Source organism: Triturus cristatus, chromosome 4_2, assembly GCF_964204655.1.
Source record: "Triturus cristatus chromosome 4_2, aTriCri1.1, whole genome shotgun sequence".
In the NCBI taxonomy this organism is placed as follows: domain Eukaryota; kingdom Metazoa; phylum Chordata; class Amphibia; order Caudata; family Salamandridae; genus Triturus; species Triturus cristatus.
Window position 1 is genome coordinate 231,614,534 of NC_140586.1, and position 20,763 is coordinate 231,635,296.

The 20,763-nt window shown below is 42.6% G+C and overlaps 1 protein-coding gene across 3 annotated transcripts; it reads left to right on the top strand.

Moving 5' to 3' along the window:
• Nucleotides 1-646: 646 nt before the first annotated feature.
• On the top strand, nucleotides 647-19,438 carry LOC146833501 (3-mercaptopyruvate sulfurtransferase-like). 3 transcript variants are annotated; one of them, XM_085601340.1, is made up of 3 exons: nucleotides 647-799; nucleotides 3,923-4,579; nucleotides 18,307-19,438. In XM_085601340.1, the coding sequence occupies exons 2-3, from the start codon at nucleotides 3,985-3,987 to the stop codon at nucleotides 18,606-18,608; spliced, it is 897 nt and encodes a 298-aa protein (XP_085457466.1). In that variant the 5' UTR covers nucleotides 647-799; nucleotides 3,923-3,984; the 3' UTR covers nucleotides 18,609-19,438. The 3 variants fall into 3 exon arrangements, with proteins under 3 accessions (XP_085457466.1, XP_085457469.1, XP_085457468.1); XM_085601343.1 differs by having other exon boundaries at nucleotides 788-1,341; XM_085601342.1 differs by lacking the exon at nucleotides 647-799 and adding an exon at nucleotides 889-1,087.
• Nucleotides 19,439-20,763: the final 1,325 nt, after the last annotated feature.

Below are 20,763 nucleotides of genomic sequence, written 5' to 3' on the forward strand. Positions count from 1 at the left end.
CACCTTATTTAGACTTGGGTAGACTATCAGCTTCCGTTGATGGAGCCGCTGTAGGCTCAATCGATGGAAAGCTTCCGCCGACGGCCTGATGGAGAAGGGGCCATTAGAGGAAAGACTTTCTACCCCTCTCCTTATTAAAGGTAAATCCTGCTGGTGAAGGACGAATAAAATAACAAGCATTTGCAATTAAATAGGTCTCGTAATTACGCGAGTTTGAGCTATTGGCATTATAAATGACAATGCCTTTTATTTTTGTGTCTGTTTGTAAAACATAAATAAAAGGCATTGTTATTTACAATGCCAATAGCTCAAACTTGCGTAAATGCGAGACCTATTGCATTGCAAATGCTTGTTTTATATAATTGGTGGGAGTTACAGAGTGACAACAGGCTAACACCCACCACCCAGCTTAAATTGTATTTCCCGGTCCTTGAGTGACTCACTTACTTTATGTCTTCTGTCAGCAAAGTCACGCCCCCTCCAAACTACGTTGTTCCAGCCGACTGACAGGACAGCTACTAGAGCGTGTATACATTTCAGAGGCACGTGCGGATTCCACAGCCAATAAGCGCTTAAGAACTCTGTGCAGTACGCCAGGATTTGTTCTGATGTCGATAAGGCTCCAATCCCAAGCCGCCTTACACAGTTGAGCCCCTGCCACTCCTACAAGACGCCCATATTACGTTGAGCATAGAGCTGGCTGTCATGGAACCCGGAAGTACTTAAATTACGGCCAAGTGTCTTGCGGAAAAGATCAATAAAGGGTAAAGGACGTTGGACTGGATTTACGGACGGTCATGTAAGTAGCGAGCAGGATTTTTGCATGCCACCTTTAGAATTCAGCCCGTTAGAAAGAGCCTTTTCCCCCTATGTCCATGTATTGTTATAATTAATTAGAAATGCTACACAGCGGACGTTCCTCTAAGTACAGCCCATTTGTTTCCGGTACTTCCTTGTTGAAGGTGTTGCATGGTTTCGTAGCCTGTAGGCAACCTGGAACCGTATAAAAGAGCAGATCTTAAATTAAACGGCAGTGGATTTCAGTATCCTTTAGCTGAGCCTTCGTGGCCACCCTAGCGTTTTCACGGTAGGTTGCAGACTCGCCACTGCTTTCAGAGTAGGTTAGGCTGCCTTCACCCAACTGTGTCTTCCATGGTCGTATTTTAGTCCCGGCTTTCCTGCAGTTGGGGGCTGGTGTGAATTTCTGCTAGACGGAATACTCCCTAGAGGACCCCATTCATGATTTGTGTGCGTGCTATTCAACCAGAAGATGGAAGTCCGTGTGCTCCAGAGAGAACATTTAACTAGGACGTGCTCCTCGGATCTTGTTACTCCGGAGCAGTAAGTGCCCTCTACAACAGAGCGGGTGTATTCCATCGGCTCTTTTTTGTGTTGCTTCTCATTCCCAAGACTAGAGATACATTTTTACAGAATGCACGGACATTTCAGTTTGAGGTTTTTCCACGGAATCAAATTGGTACAGGAGACATGTTGACCTGTTTGTCGCACTGAGGCCATACTGCTATGAAATGCAAGTGAATTATGTACTCCACATATTTATTCACACCTTGGAAGAACACACACTGTATTCTGAAAGATGTAGTGGACTGTAACCGTTGCTTTTTATTTCCTTAAAAGTGTGTTTTGTGATAATGCAACATGCACAATCCCTTTTCTTTTTGGTTTCCTTTCAGTTCATACGTTTTGGATTTGCGTGCTTGGGGGTGAAGGGGTGGATGATTGTATGGTTGTACTACTTACCATATTCGGTCATTACATTAATTTTTAAGGTTTCTATATGATTATTTCATAGTCATCTTGAACAACTTAGCAGGTGGTATTAAATCGTATTGAATTCTCCGTAATTGTTTTTTTAAACTTAATTTAAACAGAGCATTGCTAAAGGTTGTATGCAAGCATTCAAACTAAGTTTAGCAAACGTTAAGTTTAACAACTCGATGAATTTTCACGTGAAGACGACGGATTTTTAAGCCCTATGGGGCACGCATTAACCTCAAGTTGCAGGAAGGAATTCTTGCCAGGGCAGAACTCATCCTGTCATCATTGTCCGCTCCATACCAGTAGTACATTTCAGTTTATTGAGAAATTTTGCAGAGTCTGTGCTTTGCCGTGGCGTTGCTTCAGAGTGCTGTAAGTGTAACTTTATGTGATTTGGCAAGAGGTGTTGAGTTGGTGTCTAACCGCTGACAACCAGCCGTGGTGTGCTCTGTTTTACATTGTTCATCTTAGTTCCTAGGTACTAGACGTTCAGTTAAAAGCCATCTGGCCGACTGGCACATGTCTGTTTTGATGTCCTCCTTGAGGTAAAGGTCGTTGGATTTGGCTCGCAGGCTTGGATTCAAGGTTTCCACGAGTCTGACCTTTTATTTATCATTTAGAGTAGACCATTCTCTTTGGAAGGTGTACCGCCCCAATGGGCGGTATGATAATTACTATTTAAATAGCCAGTGACTGGATGTAAAATCCAACTCGAAATGTCTTAGCTGCTTAAATCAGAGGTGTGCAGTTTAGACCCTCAAGGGCTGGTTCCATGTGAGATTAACTGGATAGACAGGCTCTGTAAATCCATTACTTTTGTTATTGGTAAAAACATGACTTCCACGTCCACCCGTTAGTGCATTACATTTATTAAACTTTGAAAATGTACAGTCTAAAACGCATATTCCCATTATACAGGGTATTTCAAATTGAGTTACATTTGAATTATTTGTATGTGAATGTATTGTTTGTGGGTATTCAGAGAATCTAGCATGTATCCAATCTTCCTAACGCTACGTTGGACACACCTTGTTTAAGTCTCATCCAGTTTGAAACTGAGTAATCCAGTTTAGGGTGAAAAGGTATACAAGAGGGTTATTGTTTTGTGCAGCTCCGAATTGTTAGCGAAGTCACCTAGCTTTGCTTATGCGGAGGCAGGCATTGTGAAACGTGAGTGATCAACGTGGACATCGCTCTGTGGTCCTCACCGCAATAATCGTACACGTAAGTAAATCCGAGGCACCCAAACAGTGATGTTTGCTTTGATGCAAAGATCTTAGCGCAGGAAATATAATCTGTAGTGCCAAAAGTTGTACTTTTGTGCTATATAAGGTTAATATAACACAAAAAGCCTATGCTGCTGTTAAGCCAGGCGAAGACAAGTTGCACTATCCAAATTGTTTTCCAAGGTAGATAGATATCTGTTCTAGGATTAGCAGATGGTCAACATTGTTACTGATTTTTCCTTCCAACTCATTCATGTTTCATGACTTTTTTTTAAATGCTTTTCTGAATCTTTGAGGGACGTTTTAGTATGACCTTTATAATTTTGTTGTTGGTAGTTCAAAATCTGTCTTCAAAGTGTAACAGTTGAAGGTTACATATACCTATGATTAATTCCTGTTCGGAGAAGACACAAGCTGCCTCATTAGAGTCCCACACTTAAGGCCCTTGTACCTGAGGACCTACAGTTGTTTGAGCTTTATTCTGTGTTCAAGCCTTTGAGGCCTCAGCAAGAGGTATGGAAGCACTCATGTATGGGGTGATTTTGCATGTGACTGATACATAAGGTCTTCCACCAGATCCCCGCTTGTTTAACTCTCACCTTTTGCTCCCAAAGACTTTTGCCCACTAAAGCAAATAGTCACACCTCTTTACGAATCTCCAGACATGAGAAACCCGAACAGGTGATGGGGTCTTCCTGCATGCTTTGCCCATTCAGTGATGGAGGCGGAGAGCGCTTTATCCTTGTGCCCGTCCCCAAAGTCAACCAGCATTATACATGACCAGCGGCATATCACTTTGTCAGCACTTTTCAACTAGCACTGTAAGGGGCAAATGATATTCCATTTGTCAAATCCATGAAACTATCTTCTTGATGATTCTCTTCTAACTGTGTCTTTCATTTGTCTTTTGCCTTCAGAATCGGATGTGACTTTGCACCCTGATATCCTGTCCCCTTGGCATCTGATCTTTGACTCCACTATGGCCAGCCAGGTACTGCTACGCACCCTCGTATCTGCTAAATGGCTGTCTGAGGCATTACGCTCCACCCAGCTGGGCAGCCCCCTCCGGATCCTTGATGCTTCTTGGTACTTACCTAAGACCAAACGTGATGCTCACAAAGAGTTTAAACAGCGTCACATCCCGGGTGCCCTGTTCTTCGATATAGATGCCTGTGCAGAACGGGCCACTCCCTATGACCACATGCTTCCTACAGCGGACGACTTTGCCGAGTACGTGGGCAACTTGGGTATCAGCAACAACTGCCATGTGGTGGTTTACGATGGCAGTGATCTGGGCTCTTTCTCTGCACCTCGTGTCTGGTGGATGTTCCGCATCTTTGGACATAGAGATGTGTCGCTTCTGAATGGTGGGCTTAAGAACTGGCTACTGGAGGGGTTCCCTGTGACTTCGGGGGTGCGTCGACCCACGCCAACTGAGTTCAGGGCCAAGCTGGACCATTCTCAGGTGAAGACTCATGAGGAGATGATGGACAACATGGAGACACATGCCTTTCAGGTTGTTGATGCTCGTTCTGAGGGGCGTTTCCGGGGTCTGGAACCTGAGCCACGGGAAGGTGAGGCACTCTAATATCACTGGGTTATATATTCTTGGGTAATTATGTTTAAGAAGACTATTTTACTGGTTTAGCAATTGGAGGTGTTGGTATTCTAACTAGTGAAAGCACACCAGATGGATCTTTTGTTTGCTGCATGTGCTGCCTAGTTTATATGAACTGGAACAATAGGAAGTGCATCTGATATATCAAGAGTCTTTACAGCATTTGGAGACATTGCTTGGCGTCTTGCTGTCATGGTAGAGTGCATAGATCTTTGATGGCGGTAGTGGTAAGAAACGCTGTACACTATTTATGGTAGCAGTAGGAAGCACTGCATAACTGTTTTCAGTTGGTAGAACCTTAATGTTGGGAGACTCTGCCAATGGCACCCTAATGGTACCTGGAGTTGGCAACTCTCATGAGCTTTTGGTACTGGTTCCGTCTATCATCACTAGATGCAAGAGTGAGCGGCGATTAGAGGTGAAAGAGTGCAGCTTGTAGGCTCTTCCAGGTAGCAAATTAGGAGGAACTGTTGGGTTACTTGGGCAAGGGCAGTACTTAGCAGGCACTGCTAAAGTTACACTAATAGACAATACTGAGAGATTGTGAAAGGCAGCAATAGTATTATATGCTAATTACTGCTCCCTCTGAGTGGCCGCTGTGAAGCACAACCAGGCAACAGTCCAGCAAGATCCTTTACAATGGTGGAGGGTAGAGTGTGTCTCCTGACGTTCTCATTGCTAAAGGGTACAAGGAGACCTCATGGATAAAACCTACAGAGTGATCGCATTGCTGGGATTCTTGGTCGCTGTACTAGCTACCACGGCTTATAGCTCCATGGTGGTTGCAGCAGCTCTTTAGATTTTTCTTGGAGGTAGCACCAGGGCACATGGCTGATGGGCCTTTACTGGTGACAGCAGTAGGGTATTGTGCTGATATTCTCTGCTGCGGCTGCTTAATGAGGCTGTGCTGAGATTGGTAATGGTGGCAGTACCAACAGAAGCTACCTTCTCACTTGTGACCGTGCTAGGAGAAACTGCTCAGAGATCCTCCGTAATGTTAGTGTTAGGATCACAACTGACCATTTATTGGAGAGGGCATTGTAAGATATTATTCAGAGCTGTTTATGTGCGGCAGCAATGCAAAGCATGGCTAATATTAGTGGCTTTGCAGGGAAACATCTGCTATGGAAGTTTATAAATAGGAGCACTGGTGGAGTTGGGATTACCTGAAGTACTGGAGGGCGTTCCATTGACCGGTGGCAATGCTGATTGCTCTTAAGTGTTGCAGGAGTATGTGGTACTTTTCATATTTTTACTGGCTGCCTATTCATTGGCCTTGTTTAAAAGCCGTAAGGCGTATGATGGAACGCTGAACTTTTTACTTCTGGTATACAATATTTTGATAGTTAGAAATCAAATTTTCTCTCTGGAAATCCTTTCTCATTCTTAACTACTCTTATTCCTGGTATTCCACTCACAACTCAATTATTCAATAACATTTAGAAAAGGCTCTACTCAGAATATTAATAAACCATATCAAAAATAGAATAAAATGTACAATAAAAAACAAATATCATCATGAACACCATTATAATAAATGTTAAAAACATATGAAATAACTCGTTACCCACAATTCATCTGAAAGCAACACCCCGAACAAGAAAAATTACACGAGACAGTACAATTCAAAACTTATTGTAGGCAGCGCCCAGCAGGGGAAGAAAAGCTTCCCTGTCTATTTTAATGGCCGCTGACTCTCCTCAAATTTAACATGGATAGCGTTGACTCGTTTAGATGGAGCAGTGAGTGTAAATAAAACCACCTTCTTCAGGACTAACAGCTTTCCTTTTCTTATCCCAATAGCATTTGATTGTACAAACCGGTGCCTCGGCACTCGGAGAGACGTGGCTCCCATGAATTTTGGAGGGTACACACTTCATTGAATGCTCTGTTAAATTTCGTTTGTGATCGATTTCGATTGTCACCCCCTTTCAACCATGGGATGATTATAAGGACATATCCGTAAATTTATCACATTCCATCATGAGTCCTTTTTGTCAGATTGTAAAAAGAGCATACAGTCTTTTTTTTTTTTTGTCTGTCGCCCGGAGTGCGATATAGGCCGTTCCGTCTTTTAGTGGGCTTTGCGTCCTCCGGGGACTCTACTCTGCTGTGTTTTTTCTGAAAAAACGCGGCCGGGTAGAGTTCCCGGAGAACGCAAAGCACCGGTTTGTACAATCAAATGCTATTGGAATAAGAAACAGAAAATTGTTAGTCCTGAAGAAGGTGGTTTTATTTACACTGCTCCACCGAAGCACGTCAACGCTATCCATGTTAAATTTGAGGAGTCAGCTGCCATTAAATAGACAGGGAAGCTTTTCTTCCCCTGCTGGGCGCTGCCTACAATAAGTCTCGAATTAACAGTCACAAGACAAAATGTACTGTCTTGTGTAATTCTTTTTGTCCGGGGTGTTGCTTTCAGATGAATTGTGGGTTATGAGTTATTTCATGTTTTTAACAATTTTATTATAATGGTGTTCATGATATTTGTTTTTTTATTGTACATTTTATTCTATTTTAGATATGGTTTATTAAATATGCACATAAGTGCTTACACATTCTGAGTAGAGCTTCTATTTCTAAATGTTATTGAATAATTGAGTTGTGAGTGGAATACCAGGTATAGGAGTAGTTAAGAATGAGAAAGAAATCACATTTTCCCTTCGGTAAATACTATCTAATAAAGTTGTTTTGGCGCTCTATCCTTTTGGAGTACTAGAGCCCCTCTCCTTGGTTTCAAAGATACAATAGTTTGAGGCATGCCAGAGTTTGAGATGCCCAGGATTAGTCTTCGAGGATCAGAGCCATGCCAGATTTTTAGGATGTCGGCTAACTAAAAGACGCACATTTCGATTTTTCGTGTATAAAGGTAGAATCTATTTTATCCTGAAAGTGGAGCTAGACTTCAACCTTTTGGACTAACATTGCATAGCTCTACAAGATGGAGTACTGTAGACCAGTCCTTCCAGGGAGCTGGAGTAGAGGGCTGTACTGATAGTGGCAAAGCTTGAGGTTACTGCCTAGAAGTACCAAATGAACGACGCTTGGTAAGGCGGCAGAACCCCAAAGGACTGCAACGTGACAGCAGTTGTGGTCACTCTTGAGCGATTTTTAAGAATCTCCTCTTTTGGTGGCAGTGAAATATCTTGGTTACCAAGCCCAGGAGGTTTAGCTGCAAAATCCTTTATGCTATTAGCAGCATGGACATGGCACATTCTGAGTTTCATACAGGAGGCCGCATTAAGATACAACCATTGGCAAAGTCAATTGGCCTCTCCTATGAGACCTACTGGCTTTGTCAATGTTCTGTACTTTTATTATACAGCTCGGTGGCTGCTGTGCAGTTTGGCTAAAAGTTTTTTTTTTTTTTTTTAAAGTGCTATGAGGAGGCCAGTTCTGGGCGCGTCATTGCGCGTATTGTATTGCTTCCCAAGGCAACACGGAGGGATAGAGGGCAAGAGACCAGGATATGTGGATGGGAGAGCACATGTACTATGGTGCTGGCGGTGAGGCATTTGGGGCAACCACACACAATGGAAGGTGGAAAGGAGGGGCTGTTGGCTAGCAGACTTCTAAAGGAAGTTGGGTCTGGATTTGCAAGCAGATGGACAATTTGGGGATGGTGGGAGGAGTTGAGGCAAACACACGGTGATAAGGAGGGGCTGGGTAAAAACGAACGGGTAATGGTTGGTCAGTGTGTGGGTCTGGTTGAAGAAAACCGAGGGGAGAAGTACACGACAGGGGACCGATTTTAAAAAAATAACGATTTTTTTTTTTTAAAGCGCCCTCTCGCAGAGCGTGCTGGCATTTAATTTCTGGGGTATTATCGTAAGGCCCTACACCTGCCTGTTTCGAGTCCTAGCCACATCCCCTGCTTAAGTTCCTTTAATTCTCCTAACTCATCATACACTCGACAGATCCCGCATATTGTAAAATGAAGAGGCCTTTATGACCAGTCATATTCGAGTGCTCTCATCAGTAAAATAGTAGAAAGTAAACCAGAGAACATAAAGATAATTGACCAGGAGGAGGAAGATCAAAACGGTTAAAAGAAAGATGTTTTAAGATTAGCAAGGTAATCTAAGGATGGAAAGAAACCACAGGACCACCACCTCTAGCAAACAGTCATGGTTTGTAACCGTAATTCTCCATACAAAAAAATGACAAGAATAAAATGAAACTTCACTGAACAGGTAAAAGACATGATTCCGTATACAATACCTTTTAACTTCTAAGTTGAGCCGGACTCTAAACCATAATATCTTGAAAAAGCCTGACCACTATAAACTGTCAACTTGCTCAAACAACGTAAAAACGATTCCCTCAGTGAAATGCTGTCACAAACTCCTCCACTTTGCCCTTGTAGCATTTTGTACCCCAGTTTTATTCCATTACACGCACCACTAGATCTAAATACTTCAGAGGAGGGATAACAATAATGCATAGAAAAACTCTTCATAACACCCTTCTTATTCTAACCCAAAGTAAAAGTTTCAATACAGGGATCAGTGTCACGCTATAGCACAACTTTAACACAAGCATCATTCCCTGCCACGGCCCACCACATCCCGCCTACAAATTCATAAGCAACTCACCCTATTCTTAGAGGAATACTTTAACCTCTTCTGGATTGAGGATGGCATGCTTGGTCAAAAGAATTGGACACGTGCAAGCCTTCAACTGGAAATGCTTTCTACACAACAGTTTCACACCACGACCATTGCATGCATACTCTCCTTCACCGTGGATTGCATATCACCATTACTCCCAACCAGTACGAAGATGTGATTTGTGCATTATTCATTTCAGCTCCCCCCCCCCCCCCCCCCCCCACACACACCGAAGGGAAAGCTACATTTCTGTACCTCATACCTCGCAATGATATTTCCTCTGTTGCAGAGAGCGTAGCCAAAGTGGTCCTAATCTGTTCTACTCTTAGAATATGTAACCAGCCTTGGCAAAGCCAATAGGTCTCGGCAATCCGAGAGCTATCGGCATTGTCAAAGTTAATGTCGTTTACCTTTGTGTGGCGTGGAGTGCATTGGAATTATGCGGCTAGTAATTTATGGTATTGAGTGTAGTAGAATTATGTGGAGTGAAATAGTGTGTTATGGATTGTAATTCTGTGTAGTGCTATTATGTCTCGTGGATGTGCATGTAGAGGAGGGAAATTATGTGGTGTGTTTTGTAGCATAAACATTTGAAAGACACTTAATGCATCGTAAAAATTGTTATTACAGGACAGTGATGCCTAATATCTGTAGTTTCTAAAACAACAAAAATGTTCGAGTAAATATTTGAGCTGTTGGGATCTTGTTACATTGATATGCTCATCACAGAGTGTATGCAAAAATAAACGCTTGTCCAGAACACCGAGCTGGGCTGGAGAGGTTAATCTGTCTGATGGCGCTCACGTTCTGTTCATCTCATGGAAAGATGATTTATGAAGGTAGGTTATAAACATTAAGTAACTCGGCACGCGGGTGGGAGCTGGACAGCAGCTGTGTGTGGAGGAGGGGACAGACATCTGGCACAAACCTGTTGCAGCTTTATATCTCCAATCCCTGTTGTGCTTCACCCCATAATATTAAAATATATCATTGGGTGTGGATGGGGGAAGTCTAACATGAATAGCGGAAGAGGGCAGCAACATGAGGGACAGCGGGCTACGAAGCAAGACCTCGAACTCAAGGGGGTCAAAAACACAAGACAGCACGAGGATGTGGCATCAAGACGAACCACTTGAATATTGTTTTATCTTAATGTGAAGTTCTGTTTACAGACAAATAGAACTGCAATATCAGGTTATTATTTTGTATTTGAATCCTGCTTCCTTATTCTGCTGTTTGTTATAACAGTCCCAGTGCCAAGAAAGACAGGAATGGTATATCCAAACGCCAACTGTCCTGTATGTTTTTTTTTTTTTTTTTTTTTTTTTTTTTTAATATTAGAATTGCTCACCAATTTTATCGATTCCCATCTGTGGGGAGATACATACACACTGTGGCGGGATTGAGAAGCGCATATGGTGATACACTCCCAAGGAAGGAGGGCCACCCATACGGGGATGACATATACAAACATGGGTATGAATAAAGCAACTCTGTGAGAAGCAATTCAACACCGGGCACAGCTGGATAGTCTAAAGCGAGTGATTGCCTCTAGAAAGATCCTCCCTTCTCCTCAGCCTGTCAGAATCTCCAGTAACTTTGTTAATGGGTGAAATATGACTCACTCGTGATTGTGTTGGCAAAGCTTCTGAATTCTTCGAGCGCTGCGTGCCTATGCAATGACACTTGCTACCGGGAGTGTGCTTTATTGCCACTGTTCACATCCCGGGGAGGCACAAACATATGGCATGACGCATGCGTGCCATAGACAAATGGGGAATAAGAATGAGTTCGACAATGGAGCCAGCAAATGGGAAGCCTATGGTCGGGCTGAAGCCCACAAAGTATATACAACATGTCTCGAAGAGACCGCGTGAGCACTGTATAGCTGAGACCTAAAAACTGGTCCCTCACGAGTCAAATGTTCACTGACCATCTAAAATAACTCAAATCGGGTTGTCGTAAACTTGAAACTTTCTGGTGCAAACAAAAAACTGCAGTCTTCTTACTAGCGCTTAAAAAACTATACAAGAAATCCCGCTGAGCCACTTAAACGTAAAAAGTTATTTCTTGAATAAAATAGTGCAGTTGGCAGCTGTGGACAACTTTTCAGACTAAGGAACACTTTTATCCTCCCCCCCCTCCCCCATTCTCCAATTCAAGGTACGTGCAACTCCTTTCCCTCGTTACTCATTGAAGAAAAAAAAAAAATAACAACAAGCTTAGTCTTCAAGATTAATGACTTGTCTGAGCCCAAGCCCTCACTTTCAGAGCAAGCCCAACCAGTCCAGCTTCGTTCCTCTGACAAAAGACAAGGTGCTTCTTCTGCTTAAAACATTCAAACTTGAAATGCATGTGACCCCCCCCCCCTACCCTGCTGCTACTGCACCTTACTATGCACAATCTCTAGCCTACCGAGTAACCAGTTATGTAAATGGCAGCCTCACACACTGAAATGTTCTTTACACTTAAGGATTTATATATGAACACTCCCTCTGCCCCCCCCCCCCCCCCCCCCCAAAAAAAAACCCTAGACACCTCAGATCCCATAGCTCCTTTTGGCAGTTTTCATTTACCTCAAATATCTGAAAAATTGTCTCCAAATGGCCCCAAAATCACATTGAGTCAAAGAACTCTTTAAAACCCAATCTGAGTTTTGTCCCAAACGTTCTGTAAACCATAATGTGTGGGCTGATGTTTTGGAAATCTCAAGTCTGGTCACTCAGAATGCTGGCGCTTTTGGACCAGTGAACTGATTTCTACACACTAGATCACAACACCCTTCTCTGTCACTCTAAGTGACAGTCCACACTTCTGTCAATGCTGAATGCTATCAAAGCACAAGTCTGGGGCAACTCTCAATGCGTCCATACGTGGTCATGTAGAATCCCTCTTCTTCAGTATTTAATGGTTTGACTAGTGGGCCTGGTCAGTTATAGATTCCTCTAGTTGACTCCTAATCAAATGAAGTATTCCTAAGCAATTTGAAACAATGTCTGCCTCTACTGCATTGACATCTTCAAATTGAATGGCTCTAAAACAGGAGTATCTGTGCTAGGCCCAGCACAACCCATCAAAAATATTGACACCCGTGCTCTCTGCCTACATTTAGAGAACACTTACCTATCAAAGTAGGAATCCTGGGAGTGATTTCATTTGCAGATCGCAGCATTAAGTCAAATGTGTGAAACCTCGTTCCACCAAATCAAACTCTTTAGAAAGTCTCTACCGTTCACCCCCATTCAAATCCACCAATGAGACTATGGGCCCAGTTCAACTCTGAACTACATTACTGTGGAGACTTGTACACTGACTACCAGCATACCAAATCAGAAGGATTCAAAAGGTACAAAACACTACAGGGAGACTGCACTTTAGGCAAAAGAAAATAAACTGGTACAAGCACACCTCAAGCCATCAAGCCAACACTGGCTTCCAGTAAGACAGAATCCCATTCATGATTCTCTGCCTTACATAAAAATGCTTGGAAGGCTATGCAGGCAAACTCCAATCCAGTGTGCAGCCTACATTAAGCAGAAGTCATCTTCTGATCGCTAGCTAAATCAGATGTTAATAGAGTGAAGAAAGTTAATTCTCTGTGGCAGAATCTTCCCCCTAGAACAGTCTTCCTTAACAAATTTGCCACGTCCCATTTACTTATGTATTTTAGGTGGTGATTTAAGACCGTTTATTCTAACCATTGTGCTAGCTTATCTGGAAGAGCCCTTAACCTGCATCCTTCCCAGCGCTGCCTATGAATATGCCTACTCCTTGTCTCACTTTCACTGTCTTCTTTCTTTGCAGTCAACCTCTACCAGTCCAGCTCTTATTATTTGTACTTTAATTCATAAAGTAGGCTTCTACCCTCACTATGTATTTGGGGTTTCTTCTGAACCTAAAACTGAGTTTTGCACTTGGTGCTGTGCAAGGAAAATGGAGTAGGGTTAATTCTAGCTAGCCAAAATTGTATGTCTTCATTGGAAACTTGATATAAAAACGGTTATTGCTACTTGGTCCAATATGGTAAACTATTTTAATGCCAGATGACCTCTAATTAAATACATTTAAGTGTGTTTACAGTGATTTATTGGACAACCCATTTTTAATGTACTGGTTTAGTTGAATGTATATTATGTTGAGTTAGTATAAATTGAGTATGAAATGTTATAGGACCTGATTTAGAGTTTGGTGGACTTTGTTAGTACCTTTTCCATGGCAGAATATTTTACTCTCGCCATGGCAAGGTTACTCCACTTGCCTAAGTTAGATGTCCACTGGCCCCACAACGGCAGTTCCTCTAAATGCATTGAAAGTGCGCCATCCAGCTTCCATCAACAAGACAGTGCTGCACAGCACATTTTTATTTATTTTCAAAAACGGAATCCGAAAGTGGGATTTTGTTTTTGGGTCCAAAAAACAATGATCCCTCTTGCCATTGGAGCTTACTTCCATGGCGTGGAGGTCATTGAAGTTTCTACTTTTACGTACTGCCACGTTTTGGGTGGTGGTTCCTAAAATTTAAAATTGGCAATGTGTCTGCCCTCTCTAAATTGGGTGGGCATACACATGACTAGACCTCCGCCAGACCTTACTTTGCCGGGCCGCAAAAGCAGTATGTAGGCGATGGAGAAAGAGTAGTCTCTGCTGTCTACATACTGGAGGTCCACCTGTATGTAAATCAGGTGGGAGGACCTTAGGTTTGGCAGAGAGGGGACTGTGCTTTGCAACAGAGTATCCTCTCTGCCATACTCCAAATCAGATCCATAGTGAAAAAAGTGATAGGTGGCGTTTATAAACTGTCAGTACAATTGATAGAGTACAGCTGACGGAACAGGTCCTTCTCTGACATCACGACCTACCAATTTCAAACAAATTTGCTCGGCCTGTTGGCAATTAAGCATGGATATGGTTAATCACACTGCGCTTTGTTCACTTCTGTCCATTCTGTTTATTTTGTTCATATGTGCCTGTTCCTGACTGCTGTACATGCTGTCCCACCAACGCCTCAGGAGCATATTCTCAAACTAGACACTGGTGGCAGTACTTGGAAGAGACCGAGAGAAAGTGGCAGTGCCAGGGGCACCACTGCGGAGTAGTTAGTGGTGGCCACACTGGAGCACATTGGCGGCTGTCCTTTCAAGGGGATAGCACCAGGAGGCACTGATGATACCTTAAGGAAAATTTCATTAGGAGGCCCTGCAGAGATCCATACTGCAGCAATGTACATGTTTTGATGAGATAGTAGGAACCATGTCATGAGGCACAGATGAAATGCTATAGGTGCTCCTTATTTTGTGACACTAAAAATCTGGCTCTTTCTAAAATGCATTTCAATGGGCTCCATGGTCCAGGGTCTTGTAATGGTTGCCACAACATTTTGTCCATGTTGTGGAAAGCTCTTTGGCATCCCCACATGTCCTCTGGGGTCGGAGTGTGCTCAGCCTGTCCCCCTTATATATTATTTTTTTATTCAGAATCTGGACACAAACACAGGTACCATGACCCTGATCCCTGTACTGGCTCTCACAAAATATTTTGGTTATGACCTACCAATTTGGGTTGAATAGTCCCCTTTAAAGTGGCCAATCGGGGCATATCTGTACATGTCTGCCCAGGTATCTCTATTTTTTAACTTCATTGTTCAAAAAATACTGAACAAATTTACATAACAAAAAAGCACACTTTTTGAATAAAGATGTAGCTTTCTGCCAAATTTAGTGTAATTCTGTTCAGCTGTTTCTTCTGTATCTCTGTAAAAAAAATCCCTATTGAAATTGCATGGGGAAATTGTGTTTTGGGATCCACCCCTTTGCAAAACCACCCCCCAAAAAAAGAAAAAGCTTTCTCAAGGAAGGAGCCAAGTTGGAATACTTTTTTTTTTTTTTTAAGATTTGGCAAACTACACCTTAGTTAATAGGGAAACAGAAACGTTCTTCCTATGGAAATTCGGATCGAACTAGACCGATATTTTACTGAAAAGAGCAAGGGTTAAAGTTGTGTTATAGTTAGGTGCAGAAATAAGAGCTAAAGTTGAAAAAAAAAATAAAAACTGAAATAAGACATTCGCAGTTTACTGAACTGACTAGAACTTGCTCCCCCATCATGCACTGCTTATGACCTCAAATATTCGATCACTCACGACTTGTTAAATGACATCCCTGATTATATGTAGATAACCAAATTGTTGAAATTACTAATGAGACTATCTAATGATTCTGACCGTGTACTACAGGTTTTGTGAACGAGGGGTAATACAAGAACCTGCATTTATGGTTGGACTCGTATATGCTTGACTGTAAGCTTTTGATCGATGCAAAATAATTTGAATGTTTCAGAAGTGAATCACTTTCGATGGATGTGATTGTCTTTTTTCCTGTTTTCACACAAAGAAAGAGTGCACTGGAGTGTAGGTCATTTGCACAGAGCTGGCCACTGAAAATCCTTGAACAAAGACACTTTGGTCAACCTTTGCTGTGAAGAACTGAAGGCTAAGCAAGTAGCGTGTTAGGTGGTCATGGGCGAGTGGTAGCAGAACTTTACCACAAGTGAGGCCCTGCAGCTGACTCCCCACTGCACATTGTATGCGCAGCAGGGGTTGACCACATGTGGAGTGCTTGGCGCAAGGTTTGGCCAAGTTTCACTCTGCTTGTTAGAATGTTTTATTGAAACGGATGAGGAAGATGTTTTGATGAAAGCATATCCCTCCGTTTGTTAATTTACTGCAGTTTTTTTCTAGGAAATTCCTTACAGTTTTACAGCTTTTATTCAGTCAAAATAGCCTTTGTGTGTCATACATTTGTCAAAAATGTAGAATATTACCACTCTAGTTGTTCAATAGAACACTGTGGCGAAGCTGCAATAGGACACAGGGGAATCAGTTTATGCTGCTGCTACTTGTTCTCACATGGCTGAGGAAGATAGTGTGAATTTATGGATAAAGTGCTCTCATTTTAGCTTCTGGAGCATCCACTTTGAACCGCTATGAAACAAAGTGGCAGAAAACTTTCTCAAACATGGTTAATCAGATTCCAGCAAAGGGTCATTATTTTCACTATTCAGGATCACCTAAACTCGACAGAATTCCTAATATTAGTATAACCCCACCAAAAAATGCTTTATATTGTTATTAAAGTTATCACCCTTTATATGTGCTCCTTTTTGTGATCCTCAAAATATGGTATTTATCTCAATGAGGACCAGAGTCCTGTAATGGAGCCACAATATGTTGTCTGTGTTATGGCCAGCTAATCGAGGGGGAGGCCTTGGAGGATCCCGCCCTCCCGCTTTCCATCATCCCCACCCCCTTGCATACCTCCAGGTATCAGGGTGTACTCACCCTTTCCCTTTATATTTTTGTTTAATTAATTTTTTGGATGTAGATACGATATTTCTTAGTACTGAAATCACTACAACAACCTGTTCACGTTGTGGCCAGCCAATCATGATTGACTATGCCACTTGAAATTGGAGTTAAATCAGAACACTTATCTCAACACTGACAGTCCAGATATAGCTAACTTTTTAACTCCTTCAAAGACCAGCTAATTTTTTTAATAGCTGAGCAGATTTACATCACAAGAAGCACACTTTGAGTAAAGTTTGGGATAATTCCATTCAGCCATTTTTTCTGAGTCTGAGAATAAAGTTTTGTATGAGCATTAACATGGGAAACCACACTTTTTGGACCCCACGCTTTTTCTCGACCCCCCCCCCCCCTTCTTCTTAATGGATCAGTGGGATCCTTTCCCTGAAGGACCATAGTTGGTGAACTTCTTTGAAAAGCTTAATGAACATTCGTTAAGCAGCACCAGTAGGATTAATGAATCAAAAATGCTATTCTTATGGAAACTGGCCTAGCCTAACTATAACAACACAGTGGTGACTATTACTATCTTAGTTAGACACTTTGTAGTGTAGAGAATGTTTGAACACGTGCTATTCTTCTGTAATGCCCATGCTAAACAACGCACATGTTGGATAATTCCCTTTTGTAAACTTCTTGGGTTTAGGGAACGCCATACAGCTCTTAAAATATGTAAAACCAACACCAAAGACTGTGTGGTGTATTCAGTTGGTAAATGCCTATCTGCAATATGGTACATTGGTTAGAATGCTTTTTAAAATAGTTGGCAGAATTCATGCATACTTAATGTACTGTTTCAATTGTACTTCTGATTGGTTTTATATCCTTTTATCTAGGAGTTCACTTGTCCTCTTTGTAAATCATTTTAGCTTTAGAATGTTTCATCCGAATTTTTTTTTTTTTACTATGATATTAAGGATCCTGAAAAATGTATGATGAAACTTGTGTTGTTGGTTTGAAATTACCCACATCACTTAGTTTTACCAAGAAATATTTTTTCACAATGAACTTGCACGTTTTATTACATCTCTATTTTAAATGCTTATACTGTACCTTTTGTATGGTTTCCTTCCACCAAAATGAAGGAAATCTGATGACACTTTGTAGTTCTGTTTGAGGCTGTTTTTAAATTTAACAATCCTCTCTTGATATGCCTAGAACGTTTTGAACCCGTGGACGGATTTGCATAAAATTGGCAACATATTACTCAGTCAGCTAAGTTTCTGCAAGCCAATTTTAATGAAGATCCGTGCTCAGGAAAAAAGGTTAATGGGGCGGATGGTAGAAAAGAGCACCGTTTCCCATTTTAGCTCCCATAGGAAATTCACTAAAGTGATTTACACCGAAGCTGGATTTAACGTGCGACTTTAGTCCAGGTGTATATTTTTCTTTAAGCTTTGTTTTGATTTAGTGCAAATGCAAATCTAGGTCAGTAGTGTTTGACAGGTTCGCATTTGAAAACGGTGCCATGCGGGCTCGAAAGTTAACGCATTTGTGGTATATCTTGTTAGTTAAAAAGCCATTTGTGGAAATTTCCTAATTACTTTTGCACCACTTAGTACGTTCTGATTACTGTTGGTATTTTTGAATGTGTGCTTATCTACTTCAATCCTTTATTTTTCTCTGTGTATCTTTCTCTCTCGCTCTCTTATACTCCATATACTTGCTCTTGTTGCCGTATTTTGAACAAGCGGTCTCCTTCTCTTGCAGGTATTGAGCCGGGACACATGCCTGGTGGTGTGGTGAACATGCCCTTCTACAGTTTCTTGACGGAGTCTGGCCATATGAGGGCACCCGACCAGTTGCGCCAGATGTTTGAGGAGAAGAGAATCGACCTCTCTCGGCCCCTAGTGGCATCCTGTGGGTCTGGTGTCACTGCTTGCCATGTGAGCCTTGCTGCCTTCCTGTGCGGGAAGGAAGACGCTGCTGTCTATGATGGCTCCTGGGTGGAGTGGTACATGCGGGCACGACCTGAGGATGTGGTGTCTGAGGGTCGGGGGAAAACTGTGTAGTTTGCAGTTCTCTCTTCTAAACTTGAGGAAATGAGAGCATGCTGAGCCTTTGCAAGACCTCTCCCAACATTGTCAGTCAATGCATTTATCCAACTCCTTCTGAGCGAGCAGACTTCTGTACCTCTGAGCAGATGTGGCCACCACTATGTCAGCAAGTGAGCTTCTCCAGCTTATTTCCAGTGAGGGCGCCACTGCAGCGTAATGCTGGAGAGAAGACCATCCACCTCGGCTTTGACTTACGTGCTTACCCAACTTGGACCCAACAAAGGGAGTAGTACACATCTGGCTCAATGTGGGGCATACTCCTGCTCAGTGCTAGCAAGCGGGCGTGCTCAGCTTTGCCCGAGCATGGGAATTGTTCAGCTCTGCATCAGTAGATGTACATACATACCTTACACCCAGCAAATGGAGTCATTCACCTCTGCCATTGACTAGACACATCCAGCTTTGCTGCTAGAAGTACTGCGAATACTGGTGTGTTGACTCCTTCAACTGCATCCCTTTGGGGGGACTCCTTTGAACTCTGCGCTAGCGAGCCAACTCTGTAACCCCTACAGCAATTGCGCATATTTACACTTTCATACATCGAGTTTGACACTGGGTCTCTCAGTCAATAGCCTCACCCTACCAGCGACAAGTACATTACACGGGACGTGAAGGGAACTTGTGCCAGCCTGTGGTAATCAAAGGCACTCTTCTAGCATAACGGACACAGTGGCACACTGAATTTGCACAGCGAGTATAAAAATGAGATTTAAAATACTGTAATCAAGCTTATTTTTTGTAAATTTGAGAAGTAAGATTCTGCAAATAAAAGCACAGTGAGTTTTTCTGGGAGTTTGCTTAATCAGTTACTCTGAAGTGCAGTATTGGCCCTCTGTGTGTGATATTATTGGTGCACATGTACAGAAGGTGTAGTGGTCCCTGGGAATCCGTTCAGGGATGTTCAGGTGTGTGCCTCTCTGTGAGCAATTTAAATAACGCACAGGTACGGAAAGTGTTGCTGTGTCAGAGGGGTGGGGTCAATGCAGGTATGCATAGGTAGGGAAGCTGTGGTGGTGGGTAATTGCAGTAATGCATGGTCTGCTGGGTATGAGTATGGGTGGCTCAATAAACGCACTCATAGTGGCTTTCTAGGGGACCCCGTAGTCATTTAATTGCGCAAAAGTATGGAAAGTGTGAGTGGATCTAGATCATTTCATTGATAAAGTGTGAATGTGAGCCCCTGGGGGTAACTTCAGTGATGGGTAGAGCAGCTGCGAATGTTCCAGATGCCAGCCTTGATATTGGGGCACATGGGTTCCTGACGGGCTTTGTGGTCAGTGATGCGCAGTGACTAAGTGTGAGGGCCCATGGGATAACTTTAGTAATGCCAGGTAGAGAAGGTCTCAGGGGACCCCATCAAGGATGTCCAGTAGATGTGTGGGTGGCAATGATGTCCTGGGAGACCATTACAAGTGTGATATGTCACTTCAGTGCTGACCTGTATGGAAGGTTTTATGGTCCCAGGTTCAGTTTTGTGCTGTTTAGGATACATGTAGATGTAGTCAGTTATACACATGCAGAGAAGGATATAGCTTGTTGGCTGCCTTGTCAGCATCCATCATTCACTCCAAGCTTGGAACTTCTACTACTGGTGCCAGGGATGACCATGGCAGGCTGGTGAGAAGCTCCATAGTGCACTCTGTTATTGTTAAGACTGGTAATGCAACAATGTGAGCACAAATGCCTTCTGACGATGGTAAGCTGCCACACACCTAGAACCTATAACCACTTCCTTTACAGACGGAAACTCCTGCGCATAAGTGGGAGAAATGATCTCGTTCAAGCAGAGGAAAATAAGAGTTTCACAAGGAAGACTGGATGAGAAAAATGATTCATTTTTAACAGTCATCCTACCCCAAAGTGTACCTGGGGTTGAGGGGGGAGTCTGTAAAGATTGTCTGTGTGGTATGTGTATTGGAGTGTTATCAAGTGCATGCCCGGCTAAAAAGCAGCAAAGTTTTGTACATATTTGTAGTGTCTCTCTCTCTTTTCTCTCTCTTTCCCCCGCCCCCCCCCAAACAAAATATTTTAATTTCGGGAAAGGGTAAAACGCAACAAACAATGACACTTATACTTAACATTTACCGGTGTATATGGAATTAATTCAAGG

Excerpts from the sequence above, each read along its gene's own strand:
- LOC146833501 (XM_085601340.1), top strand. The coding sequence starts at position 3,985 with ATGGCCAGCCAGGTACTGCTACGCACCCTCGTATCTGCTAAATGGCTG. Across the intron at positions 4,580-18,306 it reads GGAACCTGAGCCACGGGAAG|GTATTGAGCCGGGACACATG; the intron begins GTGAGGCACTCT and ends CTTCTCTTGCAG.